At 62.0% G+C, this 25,389-nt stretch overlaps 1 protein-coding gene across 1 annotated transcript; it reads left to right on the top strand.

The window, feature by feature from the left end:
* Positions 1-8,498: 8,498 nt before the first annotated feature.
* Positions 8,499-25,253, top strand: Plxnb2 (plexin B2; the record flags this gene model as incomplete). Its single annotated transcript, XM_005379555.2, is given in 38 exon segments — positions 8,499-8,552; positions 8,877-8,928; positions 12,896-13,991; positions 14,203-14,385; positions 14,469-14,597; positions 14,866-14,966; positions 15,080-15,206; positions 15,446-15,599; positions 16,228-16,342; positions 16,432-16,540; positions 16,616-16,717; positions 17,152-17,244; positions 17,608-17,689; positions 17,789-17,949; positions 18,036-18,184; positions 18,301-18,409; positions 18,597-18,733; positions 18,838-19,008; positions 19,297-19,426; positions 19,534-19,761; positions 19,841-20,017; positions 20,093-20,232; positions 20,362-20,462; positions 20,585-20,814; positions 20,898-21,079; positions 21,241-21,307; positions 21,449-21,595; positions 22,122-22,278; positions 22,402-22,502; positions 22,577-22,661; positions 22,839-22,993; positions 23,076-23,236; positions 23,317-23,464; positions 23,802-23,866; positions 24,020-24,095; positions 24,294-24,368; positions 24,442-24,578; positions 24,659-25,253. Coding segments are annotated over 35 exon segments (5,535 nt in total). The 3' UTR covers positions 24,547-24,578; positions 24,659-25,253.
* Between the last annotated feature and the right edge of the window lie 136 nt (positions 25,254-25,389).

Here is a 25,389-nt window from a genome sequence, read left to right as displayed (position 1 = left end):
AGCCGGCCAGCGCGCAGCCGCGGGCGCCGGGGCTTTCCAGGGGCCTGGCCGGCCGCTCGGTCCCAGTACGGGGTGTGCGGAGCCGGGGCGCAGAGGACCTGCACCTCGCCCCTGCACGGCCCAGCTCCCGCCGATGTAGTCGCGGCTCTGGCTGTATTTGTGGGCGCCTGGGACCCGGCGAGTCTTGGACTTGGCGATCGCGATGCCCACCTGCTGGCTCTTCCCCTCCCCGTGGCTTTGCTGAGCCCTCACAATGAGGTCCTCAGCCACCTCTGGTCAGGCTGTTGGGCCGATTTGAGAAGTCCTGTTTCTCCCTTTGGGGGGTCTCCGAGCTCGAGAGCCCTGGAGCTTTCTGCCACGTCACTGAACTCTTCCCAGCCTCTTGGAAAGGGAAGGACGGTGTGCGTCTGGTCACTATGGCGGTGTGGAGGTCAAGGCTGGGGGTAAAGGTGGCCCCAAAGCCTGGAAACTTCTGCATCTGGAGGGCTCCTCGGGCCCGCACTTGCCTTGGGAGCCCTCTTTAATCTCTTAACTTCAGCCTGAGTCCTGAGGCCTTTAAAGTGGAACTACCAGGCCCCCCAGCCCACCTCGCACACCCACCCTGAGTGGGCATCAGGGACGCACCAGCCGTCGGGTGCTCAGCCGGCCCCGTGCCCAGATGCTGCCCGTCCTGGTCCAAGCAGGGCCGCTGGGAAGGTAGGGTCCGCGCGGGGGTGTTTGCTGTGGTGCGCCAGCTACTAGTAGGGTACACAGAAATCGCTAGAGAAGAGGAAGAGCAAGCAGTGGTGGGCTGGGCAGGTCCAAGGTCCCCTCCCTTGTCATGCAGTCATGGGGGAGGCCTGAGATCTGGCCAGGGGTTCTTCCCCAGGAACAGAGGGAAGTTTCTGAGAAAAACAAGGGTTTGGAATGCGAGCCCCCCCTCCCCTGCCGGCCGCCTGCCAAGAGGGAATTATTTTGGATTATCCAGCCGTGTCCAGCCACCCCAGAGGGGAGGAGAGGGGCGCCTGCGGCCGTGGGAGAGAGATCCACTTCCGGGCCGTGGGTTGAGAGCCCCAGGAGGGAGGGACAGACAAGTCTGGGCAGCTCCACACCTCCCGTGCTGCTCAGACCGGTTGGCAGCGGAGGGGGCGGGAGATGTGTCACCTTTGGGTTGGGGAGGGCTGGCCAGGCTGGCCTGGTAGGCCCTCCCTGGCCCTGAAGTCTCTGAGAGAAGCCAGGGAGGCACCGTGTGCTCTGGACCCAGTTTGGGGTCACCTCATACCCACCCTCGGGTCCAGGATCAGGGACACACCTGGGACCATCCCTTGCCTCGGGCAAGGGAGTGGGTCAGCTGGTTAGGCTCATCCCTGGGTCTCCAGGAGTTGAACCTCAGGCCCTCCTCTGCTCTCTGCTCTCTGACCACCCATGTACTGAACAACAGCCCAGGACTCGTCCAAGTGTACCTTACCCCAGGGGGGAGACTGAGGCCAGAGGAGGTCCCTGGGAAGTGCCATCTGGGTTGCTGCTGGGGTTATGTGGCTGCCCAGCTCCCTGTGAGGCCATGTGCCCAGCTGCCAGGGTGGAGACTGCACTGAGGAGTTGGAGCCTCAGCTGAGGCCAAGTACGGCGGGCCCAGGGGCTTGGCCCTGGCCCAGGCCAGTGGAGCAGAAGAGATTGGATTGGAAGGCTGGGTGGGCTGGCAGCCTGGGGAGGGGTGCATATGGCACCCCGTTAAGCCATTCTGGGAACATCACCATGTCCTGTCCTCTGCCTGGTACCCACATCCTGGGGGCTAGTGCCATTGGTCCCTCTGCAACAGTGGGCAGATGCAGGGGGCACTGGTGGAAGGGGCATCTGGCACCCTGTCTGGCTGGGTGAGACCTTGGAGGGCTGCCCTCGTGCCAGGGGGCAGTGCTCACTTCTGTTGCTTCCAGTGCCTCACTGTGCATTAGGCCTCCTGCGTTGTCCTTGTGTGGGCGGAAGCTTTTCTTCCTTCTGGCCTTCTTGGGCCCTAGGTCTGTCTTGCTGAGAGCTGTGGAGAAGAAGGTTGGCTGATCAGAACTCAAACCCCAGCCAGGCCTGGGAGGGCTGTGGGTGGCCTGTGGAGGGGGCTGAGCAGCCCTTTGTCACCCCTGCGGGGATTTCCCTTTGGGGAAATGGATCTGGGTTTGTAGGAGTAGGTGATTAGAATCGGGTGAGGGCCCACTCCCGGGAGTGGGGGGTGGTAATGGCTATTTGTGTTAAGGGTGGGGCTGAGGGTGGGACAGGGCTGGGTCTGACTAATTATAGGATGGGAAGAGTAAGTCTGTGCCCTTAATTGAGTGGGGGCACTGGAGTTCTGGAGGGTGGGGCTGGGGGCAGCAGGCCTTTGAGAAATCTTTCCAGACCAAGTGTGGTTGGTTCCTCTGCTCTCTTCCCCTCCTTGATTCTACTTCCCCTGGCACAGACCGCCACTTCCCACCCCTGGGGTGTGGGGACTCTGTCCTCCCCTCCTTCCCTACCTGTTTGCCCTGGGCTCCCCCCAGCCCTGGGCTCCCCTCAGCTCTCCGGATCTCTCCCTGTCCTCCCAGCCCAGCATTTGCAGGGCCGGCTGGGTCCCTGTGCCCTCCCTCCTGGGATCTTGGTTATTTTGCTGTATGTGACACTCATGGACTCTGGCCCCAGAGAGTCCAGAAAGCCAGGAACGGTGGAGCAGGCTGCTTCAGGTTAGTCCGCCCCCCAGTGACAGTGTCCCTGTTCAGGGCCCAAACTGGAACTGGGGAGGGGTCATTTCCTGCCCTTCGTTACTGTAGGCACACTTCTGGGTGCATTCCTTCACACACAGCCCTGAGCCTGGCCCTTCTCTACCTCTTCTTAGGAGGGTGTTGGCCTTCCCTAAGGTGCCTTGGGGACTGTTTGAGCTGCCTGGGAGTCCCATGGGCTGGGTGCTCAACCTGGACTGGAATGAGGGCATGGAGGGTGCAGAGCCAGCCTTGGTGCCCACATCCTCTTTTCCTCAGCCCTCTGAGATCTCTCTGGGTTTCTGAAAACAGCATTTCCCCATTCTGGTTCCAGCTGCGTCCTGGCACAGGGCCTGGAGCCCAAGAGGGGAGGCCCTGAGGTACAGGCTCAGCTCTGCCCCACCCTGCCCTCAGTCCAGCAGCCCTGCAGCCTAGCCTTGGACACTTCCTGTCTGGGTGCAGGGACATCACCTGGGCGGAGGTTGCCCTCAGCAAGAGGAAGAGGAAAACTCTGATGTCTGCCTTTCAGGAGGCCACCTGTGTCAACACAGCCCCCAGGGGCTTCTCCCTCAGCCGGAATGGCGCTGGCTGCCTGGCCCTGGGCAGGGCTCGGTCTCTTCCCAGGCGGCCCTCTCTAGTCTTCAGCCCTGGGCCAGCATCCACGTGGGTGGAACTGGTGCATGTGTGGGAGCTGTCTGACCCCCTGACCCCACACTGCCTGCTGAGGGCACAGGCAGTTTCTAGGGGCCCTGGAGGCCACAGCAGGATATGCTGCAGGCCGTGGGGGTAGCAGAAGTTCTGTGATTGGCACATGCCTACCTGAGACCCTTGAGCCCAGGCCAGTGCTGCAATCTGAGGCCAGACCAGCAGGATTGTGGCTCTGCTGGGGGTGGGGTTGTCATGTTGTGGCAAGATAGTGGGGCATGGTACCTAGACCCTTGCATGGGGCTAGGAGAGGTTCAAGGACCAGTGGGTGGCAGGGGCCCTATCATCCAAGCTCTCCACGTTTTCGTAGTTGGGGGGCTGCCACGGAGGAGAGGGTGAGGGACATGCTGAGCCCAGCTCTGTGCCCTCTGCCTAGAACATGGCAGCAGCCTGGGACAGAAGGGAAGAGGAACCCTGCCTGGGCCACTGTCTGCCCCAGGCTCACCCACCTGACCCCGGGGCCATCCTTTCCGGCCCAGCTAGTGGAGAAGCTATTTTGAGCTGAGCTGGGCAAGTTTGGGGGCTAGGGGGAGGGCGCGGCTCCAGCCTGGCCACCTACTCCCTCCTGGCCTTGACCCAGGGGGCTGTGCTGAGGGAACCTCAGGAGACAGAAAAGGGTGTCAGGACGAGGGAGAGGAAAGGCAAGGAGACCCAGGCGGCTCCCTGCCACGCCATGCTCCCTGGTGCAGCCCCTCCTCCCCCAGGGCTCGGATGCCCGTGGCCCCAGCCAGGTCCTTCTTGTCCAAGCCCCTTGGTGAACGGAGCAGGAGCTGAGCGGAGAAGCAGGCCGGGCGTCTCGTGGGTGTCCCGTGGAGCGGCCAGGTACCTGCCTGCTCCCGGCCCCCGCTCCGAGCTGAGTGTTTCCTCGCTGGGAAAGCTCAGGCTCTCTGCCCTCAGACCTGCCTAGCACCCAGAGGAGCACTCTGTGCCTGCTGGCTCCTGGCTCAGCCTGGACAGGAGATGCCGGGGCACTGCGCTCCCCCACCAGCCCAGCCTACCCACCTCTGCCTGCCCCTTGCCCTTGAGGCCAGTGGCCCTGCCCGCCTCTGCGGCACTCCGGGCAGCCTAGGCTGACCTAGCACTGACCCACCTGTGCAGTGCCTGGTCTGAGGATATTCCTCGGGCTTTGTGTTCTGAGGACAGATTCTGGGACAAGCCCCCTGCTGGCAGCGCTCCCTGTCCTAGTTGCAGACATGTGTGCCTGCACATGTGTGGTCACGTGTGTGGGGGCTGGCACCCAGGCTTGGCACGGTGCCCTGAGTTAATTGTAGGTTCCACTGGTATGGGGGAGGTGGGCCCCGGGTGACCGCTGTGGCGCTGACAGGCTGACGAGGAGATTACAGGCCTTGCTGGCTCCTCACTGGCTGGGGCCGAGGCGCGTCCACCCCCATGCCCACCTCACCCAATCCCCTCCTGCTCACCAAGTCCTAGAGGGGGCTCCGGGTGGGTTGGGTCTGGGCCAGCTGCAGCCTCCGGTAGGATTCAGCTGCCCCTGTGGTAGCATTCAGTCAGTACGTGGGCTCGGACCAGCCAGCTCTGGGGAGGCCTGGGAAAGGGGATTAGCAGGGAGGGGCAGGCTTCAGGGCCAGCTCAGGGGTAGGGCGGCAAGGGGCCTCCAGACCCCAGTTGGGAGTCCTCTGTGGCCAGCAGCTGTCTGAACTCTTTGTCCTTTTTGTTTAACCCATTGTCCCCTGGCGGTGGCAGTAGGACTGATTTGTGCCTTTCCTCATCTGGCCAAGTTTGGGGGTCCTCCAGGAGTGTGGTAAAGGGTGATAAACTGCAGAGCTTTGATTCTGGAGGTTTGCTGTGTGGGTTAGGACCACAGGGGGCAGCTGGGGGCGTGCAGCCATGTCCAGGCAGGACAGTGTGGTGCCTGGCATCTTGGAAGGGGTGGTAGCAGGGAGAGAGGTGGTTCTGCAGGCCTGGCGTGCTCTGAGAGGGAGTCCCAGCTGAAGAGCCCCACCTTCTGTCCCCACGCCTGGAGGATCTGTGGTCTGGGTGTGCAGGTTGGGGTCTGGCCTGCGGACAAGGGCCACACAGTCAGTGGGGGCACCCACATATACAGAGGCTGCCACTGGCCCAGAGGTGAGGGACAGGGCAGGCGCCCTTGGGTTCTGCCAGGTGAGCTGTGGGCACCTGTGGACCGAGGCTAGATGAAGGGATCCTAGATCCTGGGGGCCTCAGGTCTCAGAGGGAGGTGTTCTGGGAGTCTGGGGGCACATCAGAAGGTTGACAAGCTGGGGCTGGGGGACATCAGGAAGCAGGGATGACTCATGCTAGACCCACAGCCTAGACTTTGGGGGAGGTTGACGCAGGGTCCCCTGCGGAGCCAGGTCTGCTGAGGAAGGGGTAGCTGCACTCTCTCTACCTGGTGGGACCTCGCCCCAGTCCTGTGGGAGCTCTGCACTGACGCAAGCCCAGGCTGGGCTGTGTGTGTCCCTGAGCCACACCTGTGCTCCCTGGTCGGGTTGTGCCGGAAGAGCTCGGTCCTCGCCTGTGGAGTCTGGTGGGTGGTGCCCCAGCAGGGACCTGGAATCCCAGGTCTTTCAGAGGTGGGGGCGGGGTCGTGCCTGGTTGGCTGGCGGCTGGGATGACCTTAGTGGGGTGGAGCTGCCCTCCGCTCTGGGTAATGGCGGGGTCCTGTGCTCGCTGTGCCTGGCACCAGGTGAGAGTCCCCAAGGAAGCCTCCCTTGGGCACCTGACTGGCCGCTGTTGTCGTTGTTACCCAGGGTCAGGCTCCCACCTGCCTGTTGTCTGGTGAGCTGGCGCCAGGAGCCGGGGTCCACGTGTTCCCTCCCCGTGTGCACCCGTGGTGCTTTGGGGTGGTCAGATGGGGGCGGCTCCAGGGTTGCGGGGGAGGGCTGTCTGCCACCGCGTCTGCCTGGGCGGGGATGAGGCTGGGCCCTCAGGAGTGCTGCTCTCCGGCCTCCTTCAGGATGGTCTCAGCCGTCTGTCCAGGGCCACTGTCCCCTGCCAAGTGGGTATGGTGACTAGGCTCTTGCAGAGCCACAGCCCCTCCCTCATGCTTGTTTTGAAAACAGCGGAGGCTCAGATTTGCCTGAGCCCTAGCTGTTTTGTTTCTCCTGATTTGTTTAACGCTCCGGCTAATTGCAGATTTGCATGTTCCTCTCGGCCGAGGCCCCGCCTCCTGGCTGACAGCTGCAGGGGGGAGGGGTGTGCTGTGGCCACTTGAACCTCTGCTGCTGCAACCTGCCCAAGAGTGGTGGCACCCATCCTGCCCTGCAGAGCCCCCGCTTGAGTCCCCAGGCAGGCCCCGTGCCCTCTAGTCATGGACCCTGGACAGGCCCCACGGTGCTACTCCCACTACCACTTAGGGGGAGGGCAGTACCTGTGCTGGCTGGGCCTGACCACAGCAGGAGTCACCTTGTTTCTCTGTCTGCTGTGCCTGGACCCCCACCCGGGCTCTCCCTGGTTCCCCTCCTGTCCACAGCCTGCTGGCCTGGGCAGAGTAACCCTGACTGCTCTGCCGAGTTTGATTTGCATTAAGAAGTCACCCCATCTGTACTTGATTGAAGATGCAGGGAGACCCCCCCAGCTCTCCCCTGGAGCCTGCAGGAGGTGCCCTTGGACCCACCCTTGGCCCAAGGGGTCCATCTGGAGTGGGGACCCCCCTCCTCAGCCGCTGCTTGTCCACCTCTCTCTGGGCGATGGGCGCTCTTCTGGCTCCCACACGTCTAGGGGGTTCAGGCTGGGGAGCGGCACTCGCCGTCCAGTTGGAGTGGGGCCCGTGTGTTGTCAACTCCTCCGGGCATGCCCTGTGCAGACCTTGCCCACAGAGGGCTCCTGACTGTGATCACAGAGGATGAGTGGTAGTTCCATAGGACTGGTCAGGGAGGGCGCCTGGGACCCTGAGGAATGGTGTTCTTAAGCCCCCTTGACTGGGTGCCCTGACTATCCCCAAGCTACATACGGAGAAACTGGGATCCAGAGCAGCTTTGTAAATAGGCAAGGCCGTTGTAGATAGGTGTGGTCCAGCTAGAAAGCGGCAGGGCTGAGGTCTGAACCTGACAGCGTGGCTGCACAGGCCGGCCCTGGATGAGCCCTGCTGCCCTGGGGCCGCAGCCCCCTCCTGCCAGCCTCATCTGGGGTAGGGAGGGACCCTCTGAGGGCAGGAAGTGGAGCCTGGCACTAGGGGTGGGAGGGCAAGGCCAACTGTGAAGGGCAGGGGAGGTCCTAGTTTTGTTGTCAGGGAGGAGCAAGCCCTGGCCTTTCCCCCACAAGCACCAGGGAAGGGAAGGGATGAGGGACGGGGACGGGGTTGGCAGATGGCCAGCCACATCTGCCTCAGGTGAGAGTGGCTGGTGGGCCCTGCCTGGTCAGTGGACTACTCTTGGCAGGGCGTGGGCTCAGGTGAGGCTGTTTGCTCACAGCTGTGAAGGGCTGGGGTCTGTGTGCACCAGGTGCTGAGCCACCTCCTCCGCTGGTGACAGCCCGGAAGCCAGGTGGGTCCCTATGTTCTCACGGGGCTGCTTCTCCACAAGTCCTGATGCTGCCCTGCGGTTTGGCCGCTGTGTTTGAGAGGAGCAGTCTGCAAGCTTCTTTCACAGAGGCTGTGTTGAGTGTTGGGGCCCAAGGACACCCTGTGCCTGCAGCCCCTTGGCTGGGTTAACTCTTCTCCATTCCCCGAGGCACTGAAGAGGCTGCAAAAGCTGTGTGATGCCCACCCTCTGCCCAGCTCGCCCGTGCTGGTCTCCTTGGACTTACTGTGGGTGCGGCTTGGGTCCTGCTCTGAGGGGTGGGGAGAGAGTGCACAGGGCCTGGCAGGGCTCCCCATGCCACAGCCTCCCCCACAGCTCTGTGGGTCAACGCGCAGTTTTCCGGGGCTCTTCTGGTGACACTGGGGATTGCCGGTTTGTCCCTGCAGCTGCTATACTTCACACTGAGAAGCACCTCTGGTCTGTGAGGCCTTGTGGACAGAAATGGAAGGTTCCCGAAGTAAGGATACAAGCAGACTGAGAGGTTACAAGGTTGCTGAGTGCTACAGTGTATCACTCTCGGGCTTTTAATGAAGGAATTCATTTAGTCTTTGCAAGCCCCTGGGAGTAGCTCACCATTCCTGTTTCCATTTCACAGATGGGGAAATGAGGCACAGAGAAGTTAAGTAACTTGCCCAAGGTCTCACAGCTAGTAAGTAGAATTGGGGGGGTCATGGGTATGGATGTGTTTCAGAAGGCAGTTGTTGCAGAGTGATAACATGGACCTACCTTAAGAAAACAGACCAAAACAGTAGATTTAGATGTAACAAAACGAAGCTGTCCCCGAGCAAAGGAGAGAGGGGAGTGCCAGGGTGCTTTTCTAGAAAGGCCAAGTGAATGTGCCTGTTTTGGGGCCAAGCTGGAGGTCTGGAGGTGTCTGGGATGGGGAGGCAGAGGCAGGTGGGGTCCCATGGGAGCCAGGGACCAGATGGAGGTCCACAGCCCTCAGGTGTGACCTGGTCCCGTTGCCTTCTAGAGAACTTCGATGCAGGCCTGGAGCAGAGACTGAACTGGACACGGAAGCCTTGGTGAGTGGTGTAGGGGTGCTGCCAGCTGCTGCTGTGGTGTCCATGAGGCTTGTCTGGGTCCCACGGCCTGGATGGATGGAAGGACAGATGGGGCAGGGTGCCGAACTCCTGTCCCCCATCTCTGAGGCAGGTCTTGCGCAGATGGGCTGGGCGCTGGGCGCTGGGTTCTGCAGCACTGGGTGGGAGGCAGGAGGGCAGAGCACCTCGCGTGCTATCTGTGCCGGCAGAAGGCTGGGTTTGTGTGGCTTCTTGGAAATGAACCTCCAGGCTCTCGCCAGGATCTGGTCAGGAAGAGGGCAGCTGGGTCCCAAGGAAATCCCCACCAGCCCATCATCTGAGAGGGTCCCTGCCTGAGTTCAAAACAGGAAGCCTGTTGCCGCCTTCATTCCAGGAACACTAGGCAGGAAGATTAGCTGGCCGTGCCTGGCGCCTCTCACACCGCCCTCCAGCCTGGCTGCCTGGCTCTTAACCATCAGATGGGTGCCCTTTGCTCCCTGGCCCGGCCTGGAGGTCACCTATGGCCTTGTTTGTCTGTGAAGCAGAAGAGGGCTGCCATCCGTGGAGGTGACGCTGTCCCTGCTGCCGCCCCTGCAGGCCTGGGGTTTGGGCTTTGCTTTGCCCACCTTGGGGATGCTGGGCAGAACCCACCTGTGACTGTCAGTGTGAGGGTCCAGTTGTTTTCCTGACTTCCTCCTCCTACATAGGTGGTGTTTGTTGAACACTTCTGGTGTGCTGGCCCTGGGGTTCTCTGTCAAGTGCACATTAGTCAGAAGGGAGGAAATCACCTTTGTCACCCTCCCTTGGCCCTGTAGGTCAGATGTCCTGGGTATCAGCTGGTGGCCAGGGAAGGAGGTGGCTAGGGGCCCTGGCCCAGGGCAAGAGCTTTTCTGCAGGGGGTGCCAAAGGCGTCCCCAGTTAACTCTGGGTTCAAGTCCCAGCCTCATGGTGTTGGGAGCCCCACAGGAGGGTGGATGTGGAGGAGGCTCAGGGAGTGTGGAGGAGCTGTGCCCCAGAGCCCGCGCCACCCCCATTGGCCCCGCCCCCGCTGGCCAGAACATTCCATTCATTCTTCCGCTCTGGAGCGCAGAGCTGCAGGCAGAGGAGGCAGAGTGGGAGCTAAGCAGGAGCCGGGCACTTGGGTGAGCAGCGGGGAGGGCCCGCCTGGGGCATGGGCTGGAGGAGTCTGGGGACAGCTGGGGCAGGACGTGCTGCCAGGAGAGACACTAGCTCTGATCAGAGTCTCGAAGCGACGGGGAAGTGGCTCTCTCTGCCCCACCTCTCCGGGCACAGGCCACAGAGCCAGAGAGGGTGACCCGAGGCCCCAGGACTGGTGGAGTCTTCCTGTCTCTGGTAGAAGCCACTGTCTTTTCCTAGCTTGGTTGCCGTGTCTTGGGTTAGGGCTGGGGTCACCTGCCCCTTCTGGCGTGGTGCATCCTCCCTGCCACCACCTCCAAGCCATCAGAGACTCCAGGTCCTGTCACGCACCAGCTCTGGATGCCGTCCGGCTGGCCTGTGAGTGGAGACGCTGGGCTGGACAGGCCCCAGGCCCTGTCTACCTGACTACGGAAGCAGGAGCACCTGGCAGAGGCCAGCCAAGCCTGGTGCTCTACTGTGCTGGCGGGGGTGGGCAGGGCTTTGTGCACTGCCTGCTTGCTCCTCAGTTACATTTGCCAGGAGGGCTGAGGAGGCTGACGACGGTCAGCGCAGAGGTGCAGGGTAGACCTGGAGAGGCACCGTGGGGCCTGAGCCTAGGCTTGTGGGAGGCTGCGGTAGGAGTTGCAAGTGTGTGAGAAGGCAGCTCAGCTTCTCCCAGAGCCCATGCCCAGGGAGTACCAGCCTTAGCCAGGAACAAAGCAGGCTCCTTTCTGTTTCCTGGAGGAGGTGAGTAGAGCAGAGCGTGACAGGGAATGTGGTGGTCACAGGCAGATTGGCATCCTAGCCGCACCCACACCATTTAGCCAGCCTCAGAAAGTTTTTGTGTGCGCCTTGGTTTCTTTACCTGTGAAATGGTCCTATAATGGTGACTCTTTTTTTTTGTTTTGTTTTGTTTTGTTTTGTTTTTGAGACAGGGTCTCACTATGCAGTTCAAACTGGCCATGAGCTCACTTTGTAGCCCAGGCTGGTCTCGAACTCACAGTGTGTGACACCACACCCAGCTCAGACTTTCTGCTTTAAACTCAGTGCAGTCCAGTGAAGGAGTCACCATTATATGCCGGGTGTGATGGCGCACACCTGTAATCCCAGCTCTCGGGAGGCTGAGGCAGGAGGGTCGTTAAGAGTTCCAGGCCAGCCTGGGCTACAAAGTGAGCTCAAGGCCAGTCTGAACTGCATAGTGAGACCCTGTCTCAAAAAGAGAAAAAAAAAAAAAGCAGAAAGTCTGGCAACCACCCCATTCAGGGCCTGGCCTGCACCACAGCCCACACAGGGGCAGCCGACAACCAGGTCACCAGTCAGCTGCCAGGAGGTGCACACCACAGCACTGTCACTGGGGTATGTGACATGGAAGTTGTTTCTGACGTTTCAGTCTGATGGCTTTTCTTCTTATTATTTTTTATTTCCTCAGTAGTGAGGATTGAACAGAGGGCTTTAACACTGAACTGCATCCTCAGCCTTTTTTTTCCTTTTTATGTTGAGACCGAGTCTCACTAAGTTACTGAATTGCCAGGCCGAGCTTGAACTTATATGATTTTCCTACCTCAGCCCCTCAGAGTACTGGAACTCTAGGTGTGTTCTACCACATCTAGCTATGATGGTTTCTTTTTTTTCTAAAACCTTTTAATGGATAACAAAATAAGGACTGTTTTCCTAGAGAAGGAGAGTGTGGGAAGAGTGGTCTCAGGTGGCCCTGCAGGAAATAGGAGCCCTCTGGAGGCTCAGGGTGGGGAACCACTGTCGGGGCCTGGCCCCACTCGGCCACTGTGGTCAGAGCGGACTGGATGTGGGGACCCCAGCCACAGAGGCACAGGCATACTCGGACGATCACAGTGGGTCTAGGAGCAGGGTGCCCCGAGCATCTGGAGAGGGTAGTCCCCAGCGGGAGAGGCTGGGGCTGCCAAGGCCTGGGGACTCCAGAGGTGGACCGACCCTGCCATTTGCCCAAGGTGCCAGAACCCCTGAGTTGAGGGGGTTGCTCATGAGGATTCACCTGCTACTCCAGGGGGAACCTCAAATCAGGTTCAGCAGCACTAACTTCCTTCCCACCCACCACACCCTCATCCATGCAAGTGAGGCCCTGGGTCTTGCACACATACATGCACACGAGCCCATGGGCTCACCTCCAGGGGCACAGATGGGCCCTGTCCTATAGCCCTGTCTCCACCCTCCCTGCTCCAGTCTTGGGGTCTCCTTCTGAGACCTGGTGAGGTAGGAATTGGTTATCTCTCTGTGAAGCCCCCAGGGCCCTGCCTGTCCTGCCCCACGCCTGAAGCTGTGCTGGGGTGGAGGGAAGGATGGGCCAGGGTGGAGGGGCATTCTGCCTACTCTGCTGCATTACCCAGGGTAGGGGAACCTGGAGGAAGGTGGGTCCACCTCAGGCCGTACCAACAGGTGTGTGCTCCAGGGTCACCAGCTGTGGTCTCTCTGCCAGCCTGGCCTGTGTGGCGCTGGGTGTGCCCCTGAGCTGTAGTTTCTCTGGGTCTAAGAGCAGGTTTGAATACTTTCAAGGCTTCTGGGAGATATTCTTCATCACCTATAGGCCAGCCTGCCGCTGCTGGATCCAGGGAGACCCTGACATGGGCAGTAGCCAGGCCTTGGTCCCAGCCCTAGGTTAGATTACAGCTTGTTGAGAAGGGCTAGAAAATGGGCTTCCTTTGAGATCTCCAGCAAGGCAAGTGGGTGTAAAAGAAAGAAAGGGGCTGGGCCCTGGGTTTTCCTGCTTGTTGGGACCTGCTCTGGCTTGGGTAGGAGGGCCCTGGGACCATAGTGGGTGACCCGGGCTGGACTCCCCTGATCCTCTCTCTCCCCGCAGGGTGTAAAGGGCCATGGTGCTGCGGCTCTGGGCCCTGGCCTTCCTGGGCCTGGTGGGGCTGGGAGCAAGCCTTCGGCCCCGCAGGCAGGACGTGTTCAGCAGCGAGACGGAGCTGAATCACCTGGTGGTGGATGAGGCCTCGGGTGTGGTGTACGTGGGGGCTGTGAATGCCCTGTACCAGCTGAGTGCCGACCTGCGCCTCCAGCAGCAGGCCACCACGGGGCCTGCGCTGGACAACAAGAAGTGCACGCCGCCCATCGAGCCCAGCCAGTGCCACGAGGCGGTGAACACTGACAACGCCAACCAGCTGCTGCTGCTCGACCTGCCCGGGAAGCGCCTGGTGGAGTGCGGCAGCCTCTTCAAGGGCATCTGTGCCCTTCGGGCCCTGAGCAACATCTCTGTGCTGCTCTTCTATGAGGATGGCAGTGGTGAGAAGTCCTTTGTGGCCAGCAACGATGAGAGTGTGGCCACTGTGGGGCTGGTCAGCTCCGCGCGTCCAGATGGGGAGAGAGTACTGTTCGTGGGCAAGGGCAACGGGCCGCACGACAACGGCATCATCGTGAGCACCCGCCTGCTGGACCGGTCTGAAGGCAGGGAGGCCTTCGAGGCCTACTCTGACCATACCACCTTCAAGGCTGGCTACCTGTCCACCAACACACAGCAGTTCGTGGCGGCATTCGAGGACGGCCGCTACGTCTTCTTCGTCTTCAACCAGCAGGACAAGCACCCAGCCCAGAACCGCACCCTGCTGGCACGCATGTGCAAGGATGACCCTTCCTACTATTCCTATGTGGAGATGGACCTGCAGTGCCTGGAGCCTGGCGACCACAGTGACCCTGAGGGCTCTCCCTTCGGTGCCTGCCTGGCAGCCTCTGTGGCCTCACCAGGTGCCAGCAGGGTGCTCTACGCTGTGTTCAGCAGGGACAGTCGGAGTGGAAGGGGACCTGGGGCTGGTCTCTGCCTGTTCCCGTTAAATGAGGTCCACGACAAGATGGAGTCCACCCGTAGTGCCTGCTACACGGGCTCCCGGGACTCAGGCCGGGACATCTTCTACAAGCCCTTCCATGGCGACATCCAGTGTGGTGGCCACTTGGCGGTATGTCTGCCCTGCGCCTGGGCATGGGTGCATGCAGACTGTCATGCTGTTGGCCCGAGGGGTGCATGTGCAAGTGTAGTACCAGGGCTGTGCTGGGTATTGGCACACGTGACAGGGAGCAAGTGGATGGGGTGCCGACTGTGTGGGCCTTCGTCTTGGGGACTTGAGGGGTAAGGAGGTCCATGCCCATTGCTGACGTCCTGGTCTGCAGGGTGCCAGTGAGAATTTCCCCTGTGGCTCGGAGCACCTACCCTACCCACTAGGCAGCCGTGATGGCCTTAAAGCCACTGCTGTGCTGCGGCGTGGAGGCCTGAATCTGACAGCCGTGACAGTCACTGCTGAGAACGGTCACACGGTGGCTTTCCTGGGTACCTCTGATGGCCGGATCCTTAAGGTGAGGTCCCGTGCTGGGCAGGGAGGCTCCCGAAACTGCCTGTGTGCCAGGCCCCACCCCACATACCTTCCCTCGTACCACAGGTGTACCTCACCCCAGACGGCACCTCCACAGAGTACGGCTCCATCCTTGTGGAGCTCAACAGGAGAATCAAACAGGATCTGGTGCTGTCTGGAAACCTGTCTAGTCTCTACGCCATGACCCAGGACAAGGTCAGCCTGGACCTGGCCGGGGGCCCTGGTGACGAGCCTGGGGTTGTGGATGAGGGGCAGCCGGCCAGCACCCCCAGCCACGTCTCCTCGGCTGTTCCCATTTCTGTCCCGAGCCTGCTGCATCCTCCCCTCAGGTCCTGCCCTGCCTTGTTCTGGTGGAAGGGCCTGAACCTGCAGGGTTTGGTGCAGATGCCCCACAGAAGGGGGGGTGCAGAAGCCTGGGCGGGCCCTGTCTCCAGAGCGCTGGCTCACGGCCCCACTGCCCCAGGTGTTCCGGCTCCCGGTGCAGGAGTGTCTCAGCTACCCAACCTGCGCGCAGTGCCGGGACTCCCAGGATCCCTACTGTGGCTGGTGTGTCGTCGAGGGACGGTGAGCTCCTTGGCCTTGTCCCTGGAGGAGACGACCCTGTTTGTCCCGGGGTGGCCAAGATCTCACCTGGGGGCCGAGGGATGCCAGGGCTGAGGCCACCCCCGTCCTCACAGGTGCACCAGGAGGAGTGAGTGCCCGAGGGCTGAGGAGGCCAGCCATTGGCTGTGGAGCCGGAACAAGTCCTGTGTGGAGATCACAGACACCCAGCCTCAGAACATGAGCCGGCGGACCCAGGGAGATGTGCGTGACCGGGTTGGGCTAGAATGGGGTGCAGGCCAGAGGCAGGGCCAAGAGGGACTCCCAAGCACTCCTGCTGGGAAACCCTGGTCTGTCGCCCTCCCACCCTGCCCCCCCGGCCATCGTAGAATGGGTAGGAGCAGCACAGCCCTCTGGAGTAGAGCTGGTGTTGCCTCTGCGAGGCTGGGCAGAAGGTGTAGGGGTCTGGGGGTCCTGGTGCCAGCCACTGCCCTGTGCCCCAGGTGCGGCTGACTGTCAGCCCCCTCCCAGCCCTGACCAGTGAGGACAAGCTGCTGTGCCTCTTCGGGGAGTCGCCGTCACATGTCGCCCGCGTGGATGGGGACGCCGTCATCTGCATCTCCCCAAGCAGCATCCCCAGCACACCTCCAGGCCAGGGTGAGGCCCCAGGCCCAGGGCAGGCAGGGCCCCTTTCTGCCTACTCCTGTGGGTGCCAGCCTCTTGGGCCCCACACCTTCAAGGGCTGGTCCTGGGCTGGTTCTAGGGTTCACATGGCTCTGGGGGCCCAGCCCAAAACACATGGTGGGGGGCATCCTGGGGTGGTGTGGGTGTCTCTCCCTGAGAGCTTCAGGCTGGCTCCTGCTGGTTATCTGTTATGTGCAATGTCTGGGGGCTGGACCCCTCCTCTCCCGTCCCTTCCCCTGCCTGAGATAGCTGGACTGTCCCCGAGGGCAGCCCGAATGTGGGTCAGGGCAGGTGCCAAGCCCTTGTCCCCTGAGTGACGTGGGCAGGGACCCGACAGGGCCTCCTGCCCAGACTCTGAGGAGCCACTGCTCTCCCTGTGGTGCAGAGGGAGGCACGAAAGCAGCCAGGCCCCTGGGAGAAAGGCGAGCCTGGCCCTGGGAGCTGACATCCGAGCCGGGTGTCCTGCCCCTGCCCTGCTGAGCCCCGTTCTGCTCCGCCTCTGCGGCTGGCGCAGAGTTGGCCTCCAGGCCCCGCCTCTCCCTGCCCATCCTGCCCAGGCCTCCTTTCCCGCCTCTCTGATACCACCCCACTGCATCCGCAGACCATGTGGCGGTGAGCATCCAGCTCCTCTTTGAACGCGGCAATATCTTCCTCACCTCCCACCAGTACCCATTCTATGACTGCCAGAAGGCCATGAGCCTGGTGGAGAACCTGCCGTGAGTCTCTGAGGCCCCCGACCCTGCCCCAGGTGCCCCTTGTACCCCTCATGCCCCTCGCACCCCTCATACCCCCACCCTCTCCACAGGTGCATCTCTTGTGCCAGCAACCGCTGGACCTGCCAGTGGGACCTGCTGTACCACGAATGCCGGGAGGCTTCGCCCAACCCTGAGGGCAGCATCATCCGTGCCCACATGGTGAGGCCCGTGCCCGGCCCCCCCCCCCCCGTCCCGCTACAGCCCGGCAGCACGTGACCCCTCTTGCTCCCCCAGGAGGACAACTGTCCCCAGTTCCTGAGCCCCACGCCACTGGTCATCCCCATGAACCATGAGACTGATGTGACCTTTAAGGGCAAGAACTTGGACACAGTGAAGGTAGGGTGCAGGGACAGTTGCTGGGGAACAGCTGGGGGGCGGCTTGCTAGGGTCACCCTGATGTGAGCACCTGGTGCACCCCTGCCGTCTCCCACTCGGAGTCAGGGTGCATTGGAGGACAGGGCGGGAGGGAGGCCTTGGGGCCTTCCTGAGGCCTGGGCATATACACAAATGTAGTGTCTGCTGGTGGGCTAGAAGTAGGTGCAGATGTGGAGCAGGTGTTGGAGGTGCCCTGGGGACCTATTACTGCCCTGACACACCCACATGGGGATGTGCTGAGGCTACTGCAGACACAGCTGGGACTTGAGTGCCTCTGAGGGACCAGGTAGGCACCAGCTCCAGGAGCACAGAGGAGGTTTGGACACAGTGAGGCTCTAGAGGTCACCAGGGCAGCTGGGTTGACTTGTCTGAGCATCTGGCTGGGCTGTCCACAGGTGTCCTCCCTGTACGTGGGCAGCGACCTGCTCACATTTGAAGTGCCAGTGACCATGCAAGAGCCAGGCACCTTCTTCTTTCGGACCCCAAAGGTACAGCTCTGGGAAGGTGGTCCAGGCCTGGGTCCCCGCATCAGGGGTGGGGGGTGGTCGTGACCTCCAGGGTCCTCTGGGGAGATCCCTGTGGTGGAGCCTAGAGCCCTGGTGTGTCTCTGTGGGTCTCCCTGCACCAGAGGACCTCACGCCCTCCGCTGCAGTGGCACACGCTGCTCGTCCGTGTCTGTGTGGTGTCTCTGACGCTCTCCCTCTTTGGCCACCCGCTGGCCCTTGCTGACCCTGGCGCAGCGCAGGGACCATGTGGAGGATGTGGGCACATGATGGTCACCCCGGTGACTAACTCCATACCCCTTCGGGTAGGGGGAGGAGATGCAGTGTGTCCTTGTGTCTTGTCCCCAGCTGTCCCATGATGCCAATGAGACATTGCCTCTACACCTGTACGTCAAGTCTTACCGCAAGAATATTGACAGCAGGCTCCAAGGTGGGGTGGAGTAGGGTGGGGTGGACGTGGGGATGGGACAGGGTGGAGGCCTGGCTAGGGCAGCCCTGGGCACCGCTGACCGCTGTGTCTCCTCCGCAGTGACCCTCTACAACTGCTCCTTCGGCCGCAGCGACTGTTCCCTGTGCCTGGCAGCCGACCCCAACTACAGGTGTGTGTGGTGCCCCGGCCAGAGCAGGTGTGTGTACGAGACACTGTGTGGCAACGCCACCTCCGAGTGCCCGGCGCCCGTCATCACCAGGGTGAGCCCCCTGCCGCGTGGCCCCTGCCCATCCCCACGTCCCCACCCTGCCTGAGCCTCCGGGTCACTGGGAGCTGCTGATTGCAGATCCAGCCGGAGACCGGCCCACTAGGTGGGGGCATCCGCATCACCATCCTCGGGTCCAATTTGGGCATCAGAGCGAGCGATGTCAAGAGCATCACTGTGGCCGGCCAGAACTGCACCTTTGAACCGGAACAGTACTCTGTGTCCACCCGGTGAGGAGGCTGCCCTGGCCTGGGCCCGGGTGGGGTGGGGAGGCCCAGGGGGACGGAGGGCCGGAGCACGGCATGGCGTGCCCACACAGCAGACCCATGGGTGCTGTCCCCTCCAGCATCGTGTGTGTTATTGAGGCTGCGCAGGAACCCCTCAGCGGCGGCATCAAGGTAGAAGTCAATGGGAAGCTTGGCCGCTCGCCACCCAGCGTGCAGTTCACCTACCAGGTAGGCGGCTGTCCCGGGCCTGGCTGGACTCCAGGCAGAGGGCGCATGTGAGTCTAGCCTTGCTCTGGGCCTGGGAGGGCATACTCGGGCACTCTGCCCTGCTACCTTCTCACTCAGATGCAGCCCAGGTGACGGCTCAGCCTGAGGCTGCTTTGCGCTGACCCCAGCACGCCTGTCACTCTTTCAGCAGCCTGAGCCTCTCCTTGTGGAGCCAAAGCAGGGACCACAGGCAGGTGGCACCACGCTGACCATCAGTGGCACCCACCTGGACACAGGCTCCAAGGAGGACGTGCGGGTGACCCTCAACGATGTCCCTTGTGAAGTGTGGGTGTCACCCACCCTGCCCAGTCTGGCCCTGGGGTGGGGCCACTCCCACCATGAGCCTGAGTCTGACTGCTGAGGTTAGTGACTAGCACGTCCCTCCGCAGGACCGAGTTTGGGGAGCAGCTGCAGTGTGTCACAGGCCCCCAGCCGGCTCTGGGTGAGGTGGCTCTTGAGATCTCCTACGGAGGCTCCCCGGTGCCCAGCTCTGGCATCTCCTTCACCTACCGCGAGAACCCAGTGCTGCGGACCTTCGAGCCCCAGCGGAGCTTTGTCAGGTGTGCCCCCTTGTCCCCCGAGTGCTCAGCGCCTCTCTGGCGCCCTCTGCTGATCTGGCTGAGAGCATGGTGTCTGTCTGGACTGCAGGAGGAATCCTCCAGACCCTGAGTGCCCCATCTCTTGCCTGTGACACAACCATACATAATGAGCACGGTGCCCGCTCTGCTTCTTCCTCGCCTGTGGGCATTGATGGGAGCTGGTGGGGCAGGGTGTCTGCCCTGAGCTGACTGGGCACCGCCCTGGTCTGGCCGAGTGTAACCCTGACTCAAACCACCACCCCTCCCCAGTGGTGGCCGGAGCATCAGTGTCACTGGCCAAGGCTTCAGTCTCGTCCAGAAGTTCGCCATGGTGGTCATTGCTGAGCCCCTGCAGTCCTGGCGGCGGCGGCGGGAGGCTGGACCCCTGCAGACCACCACGGTTGGTCCGGCACGGCCAGGGGCTGGGTGCACTGTAGCCCTGAAGACAAAGGCTGGGAGGGCTGAGGTCTGTGCTGTGCAGCCTGACAGCCTTGGTCTATCCTGCAGGTCACGGGCACTGAGTACGTGTTCCACAATGACAGCAAGGTTGTGTTCCTGTCCCCGGCTGTCCCCGAGGAGCCCGAGGCCTACAACCTCACGGCGCTGATACAGATGGATGGGCACCGCGTCCTGCTCAGGACCGAGGCCAGCGCCTTCGAGTACGTGGCAGACCCCACCTTCGAGAACTTCACAGGTGGTGTGAAGAAGCAGGTCAACAAGCTCATCCATGCGCAGGTGAGGAAGTGTGGGTGGGCACAGCTAGGGTAGTGGACTCCGGGGATGATGGTCTGACCTCGGCCTCCTGTCTCTCCAGGGCACCAACCTGAACAAGGCCATGACGCTGCAGGAGGCAGAGGCCTTCGTGGGTGCTGAGCGCTGCATCATGAAGACACTCACAGAGACTGACCTGTACTGCGAGCCGCCCGAGGTGCAGCCCCCGCCCAAGCGGCGGCAGAAGCGGGACACAACACACAACCTGCCTGAGTTTATTGTGCGTGCGTGGGGTCAGGGGCTCGGGCCGGGTCAGCCCTGCTGTGCTGCCCACACTGAGCTTTCTCCTCTGCAGGTAAAGTTTGGTTCACGAGAGTGGGTGCTGGGCCGGGTAGAGTACGACACGCGTGTCAGTGACGTGCCGCTCAGCCTCATCCTGCCGCTGGTCATCGTGCCCATGGTGGCTGTCATCGCGGTGTCTGTCTATTGCTATTGGTGAGCCACACCCTCCTGGGAGCTGGGACACCCCCGCCTTCCTGCCTTGGCCTGCTCCGAGAGCCTCCCGGGCCTGGGCACCCTTAGGCCAACCCATGGCAGACCCAAGAGCCTCTCCTTGCCCCACAGGAGGAAGAGCCAGCAGGCTGAGCGTGAGTACGAGAAGATCAAGTCCCAGCTGGAGGGCTTGGAGGAGAGTGTGCGTGACCGCTGCAAGAAGGAGTTCACAGGTGTGTGTCCAGGGCGGGCTGCTGCCTGCCCTCAGCGTGGGCCGCTGCCTGCCCTCAGCGTGGGCCGTGTCCGCAGGGTGCCACTCGGGGCTGGGCGCCTCACCCTGGCCTCGCACCCCTAGACCTGATGATCGAGATGGAGGACCAGACGAATGATGTGCATGAGGCGGGCATCCCCACGCTGGACTACAAGACCTACACAGACCGGGTGTTCTTCCTGCCCTCCAAGGACGGCGATAAGGACGTCATGATCACCGGCAAGCTGGACATCCCCGAGTCACGGCGGCCTGTAGTGGAGCAGGCGCTCTACCAGTTCTCCAACCTGCTCAACAGCAAGTCCTTCCTCATCAACGTGAGTGGGGCGGTGGGGCGGGCGGAGTCCACGGGCCCTTGAAGGGCCTGGGGTGCTGGAGTGGTGACCCGGCACCTCCACAGTTTATCCACACCCTGGAGAACCAGCGGGAGTTCTCGGCCCGTGCCAAAGTCTATTTCGCGTCGCTGCTGACGGTGGCGCTGCACGGGAAGCTGGAGTACTACACGGACATCTTGCGCACGCTCTTCCTAGAGCTCATGGAGCAGTACGTGGTGGCCAAGAACCCCAAGCTGATGCTGCGCAGGTACCGGGGCACGGGATGGGGAAATATGGAGCCAAGCCCACCCCTCTCTGGCCCACGGTCCCTGCTGGTCATGCAGCCACCTGTGCAGGCGTCCTGACGAGGACCCGGGACTCACATGTGCTTGAAAGGGCTGCTGGGCCTTAGGCTTTCTGTGCTCCTAGGTCTGAGACGGTGGTGGAGAGGATGCTGTCCAACTGGATGTCCATCTGCCTGTACCAGTACCTCAAGGTGGGCTCCCCTGGGGCGAGGAGAGAGGAGGCACTGTCCCTGCACATACACGCCTTACCGTTTGGTGCCGTGAGGTGCGCCTGGCCCCACTGGACAGTCCTACCCTTCCTGCTCACACTGCCTGCCACCTTCCTGCTCTAGGACAGCGCTGGTGAACCACTCTACAAGCTCTTCAAGGCCATCAAACACCAGGTGGAAAAGGGGCCAGTGGATGCCGTGCAGAAGAAAGCCAAGTACACCCTCAATGACACGGGGCTGCTAGGGGATGATGTGGAGTATGTGCCCCTGGTGAGTCCCAGGCTGGCAGCTGTGCCAAGGGCTGGGGCTCCCCTGATGTCAGGTGGGGTGACCAGAGCTTTCAAGACCAGCAGCATAAGATGAGAGGCGAGCGCCAGCCATGGCGGCATACTCCTGTAATCCCAGCCCTTAGGCAGCTGAGGCTGGAGGGTTGCGGCTGGTGATGTGGCAGTGCCAGTGTGCACCTACCTGTGCTCAGCATCACAGCGTGATCCCTGCACCGCCATGCCAGGCAGCCAGTGCATATGCTGTGATTAGTGGGTGCACTCGTCCCCGGAGAGGGCACTATTAAATGTCACCACTAGCCAGGTTTTCCCAGAGCCCTGGCCTGCTGCGGGGCATGCACAGCGGTGACTGTGTGCACCTTTGAGCATGTGTTCCCTAGAGCTGCACCCCACCCTGCTGAGCGTGGGATGAACAAAGCTGGTCCATCCTGGGTACCAGTCTGGGTATCCGGGGCTGGTGGAATGGAGGCGGGTCCTTCCCAGCAGCCCTGAACAAACCTTGTTCCTGGCAGACGGTGAGTGTGATCGTGCAGGACGAAGGTCTCGATGCCATCCCCGTCAAGGTCCTCAACTGCGACACCATCTCTCAGGTCAAGGAGAAGATCATTGACCAGGTGTACCGCACACAGCCCTGTTCCTGCTGGCCCAAACCCGACAGCGTGGTCCTTGGTGCGTGAGCTAGGGCTGTGTGGACGTGGCCATGCGTAGGAGGGGCAGAGATGGGCATCAAGGGGGAGCCCGGGTGGACAGCCTGTGTCCTGAGGTCTCACGAGCCAGTTGCGTCCTCCACAGAGTGGCGTCCTGGGTCCACGGCTCAGATCCTCTCTGACTTGGACCTGACCTCCCAGCGGGATGGCCGGTGGAAGCGCATCAACACCCTCATGCATTACAATGTGAGTGTGGGGTAGTGACAGGATGAGGACCCCACTCAGTAGGGTCAGGCCTGGCCTCATGGCTGTGTCCCCAGGTCCGGGATGGAGCCACCCTCATCCTGTCCAAGGTGGGCGTCTCCCAGCAGCCAGAGGATAGCCAGCAGGACCTGCCTGGGGAGCGTGAGTCCTGTCTCCTGCCCACCATCCCTTCCAGCCTCTGAACTCACAGGGACCCTGTCCACCCTCTGCTGTCACCACTTGGGGATCTAGGCCAGCGTGGGACCCAGGCACTGGCCTCCAGCCCTCCCCTGCCCACGGGTATTGCCCTGGCAGGCCCCTGAGGTCCCCCTCCCACAGGCCACGCCCTGCTAGAGGAGGAGAACCGAGTGTGGCACTTGGTGCGGCCAACGGATGAGGTGGAGGAGGGCAAGTCCAAGCGGGGCAGCGTGAAGGAGAAGGAGCGGACCAAGGCCATCACCGAGATCTACCTGACAAGGCTGCTGTCGGTCAAGGTGGGCATGCAGGCAGCGGAGGAGGGCATGTGAATGGCCTGGAAGCCATGGCAGAGGGGTCATGTGGATCCTTTCCCCACAGGGCACGCTGCAGCAGTTCGTGGACAACTTCTTCCAGAGCGTGCTGGCACCTGGACACGCAGTGCCTCCTGCGGTCAAGTACTTCTTTGACTTTCTGGATGAGCAGGCTGAGCGGCATGACATCCGGGATGAAGACACCATCCACATCTGGAAAACCAACAGGTGAGGCATGAGGCCCGGTGCCCACCGCCCGCCCGCCCTGGCCCTCCCAGCCCGTCACCCCTCACCCGCCGTGTCCACAGCCTGCCACTCCGCTTCTGGGTGAACATCCTCAAGAACCCCCACTTCATCTTCGACGTGCACGTGCATGAGGTGGTGGATGCCTCGCTGTCAGTCATTGCACAGACCTTCATGGACGCCTGCACACGCACGGAGCACAAGCTGAGCCGCGTGAGTGGGGCGGGGCTATGGCAGGGCCCCGGGGGCGGAGAGGTAGGACAGGAGAGGAGGGGACAGTTCACAGGATAGCGCAGGGCGCTGAGACCGTGAGTGTGGGGTGGGCTGCATGCTGTGAGTGTGGACTTGCACAGCTCAGAGGGAGGTGGGGGGTGACCCCAGGCTCCTGCCCCCCTTGGCCTCCCAGGATTCCCCCTCCTTACGCAAGCAGAGAAACGGAGTTCTGCTACGAAGTAGGAAGTCATTTTCTTGACGAGAGCTGTGGGGGTCTAGATGGGCCACACCACCCACCTCAGCGGGGCTCTGCGTGACTGGGCCGTGTCCCCCACAGGACTCGCCCAGCAACAAGCTGCTGTATGCCAAGGAGATCTCTACCTATAAGAAGATGGTGGAGGAGTGAGTGCCCCCCCGCAGCCACAGATAGCTGGCTACCGTCAACCCTGGCAGTCAGGAGGAGGAGGCTTGGGGGTGGCTTGGGGTTCCAGGGGGACTCGCAGGCCCTCCCGGAGCTTCCCTCAGCCCCTTTTGTCCCTGTCCCTCTCCCTGTAGTTACTATAAGGGGATCCGCCAGATGGTGCAGGTCAGTGACCAGGACATGAACACACACCTGGCCGAGATCTCGAGGGTGAGCAGAGCAGGGCTGGGTGGTACGGAACAGTGCCTGGGAGGGTGGGGCTGGGAGCGCGTGGCCGGGCGAGGGAAGTGAGTTCCTGCGTGAGGCTGAGTTGGCGGGGCGAGCGGTTTGCCCTGGCTGTGCCATCGTGCAGCCACAGTGTCGCTACTGCTGCTCCTGTTCCACGCTGGTGACGCTGTTGTCCCCCAGGCGCATACGGACTCCCTGAACACCCTGGTGGCCCTGCACCAGCTCTACCAATACACACAGAAGTACTACGACGAGGTGGGTCTGGGACTGTGGCGGGTACACGGGCAGCCTCTTTCTGGGCCTGAGTTCTCACCAGTGTCCTCTTCAGATCATCAATGCCTTGGAGGAGGACCCTGCTGCCCAGAAGATGCAGCTGGCCTTCCGCCTGCAGCAGATCGCAGCTGCTCTGGAGAACAAGGTCACTGACCTCTGACCTCTGACCGTCCATGCTGCCTTCAGGCCCAGGTGCGTGGCCTGTGTCTGGTGTGGGTGGCTCCCCAGGATGCACCGCCCTGGTGTGGCTGAGGCTGCTCCTCTCCCAGCAGACGTGCCCCAAGTGTGGGGCGCAGCGGACCCACCTCGGGCCCACCTCCTGCTGTAGACGGTAGCATCTTTCTCCTGAGCAATACAGCCCGGGTTCCAGCACCAGCTTTCCTGTGGCACCAGCATTGCTGTGCTCGTCTCCTGAGGATTCCCAAACGTGCCTTACAGGCCACACTGGGCCACTGCGAGTCGTGGGGCCTTGGCCTCCCCTGCCTGAGCACCAGCACCCTCTTCGGATGCCCTAGGCTTGGCTTCTAAGGTGGGTCGAGTGCCTGCAGCCCCCAGGGCAAGTTCCCGGACTGAGTATCTGCCTGTCTGCCAGATAGAAGGAGGAGAAAAAGCGGTACGATGCCTTCTGACCTCACCTGGCCTCCCTGCGGGGCGCGAGGGCTGCCGGGCCCCACCTCTAAGGTCAAGCTGGACGTCAGACGTCGGGGCCCAGATGGCCAGTAGGACCCAGCAGACTGGGAGTCCTGGTCTCGGCCTGTCAGACAGGCTGTCTGGAGGCTCCCCTGGGCCAGCTCCACCAGGACCACCTCATCCTTTTTTGTAAATTTTGTTAATTGTAAATCCATTACACATCTGTCTTTTTCACTCTTGGCTGACTGGGTTCATCCTGAGGCTGCCCACGTGTCCTCACCTTCCCTATCCCTAGCTCTGTGGCTCTCAGCACCTCTGCTTGGGCACCATGCTGGCGTAGGGTGGCCCCTGTGTGGGAGACAGGCGCGCTGCC

The sequence above is a fragment of the Chinchilla lanigera genome, unplaced genomic scaffold (genome assembly GCF_000276665.1).
Source record: "Chinchilla lanigera isolate Chin_1 unplaced genomic scaffold, ChiLan1.0 scaffold00012, whole genome shotgun sequence".
NCBI lineage: Eukaryota > Metazoa > Chordata > Mammalia > Rodentia > Chinchillidae > Chinchilla > Chinchilla lanigera.
This window is presented reverse-complemented; position numbering and strand designations above follow the sequence as displayed.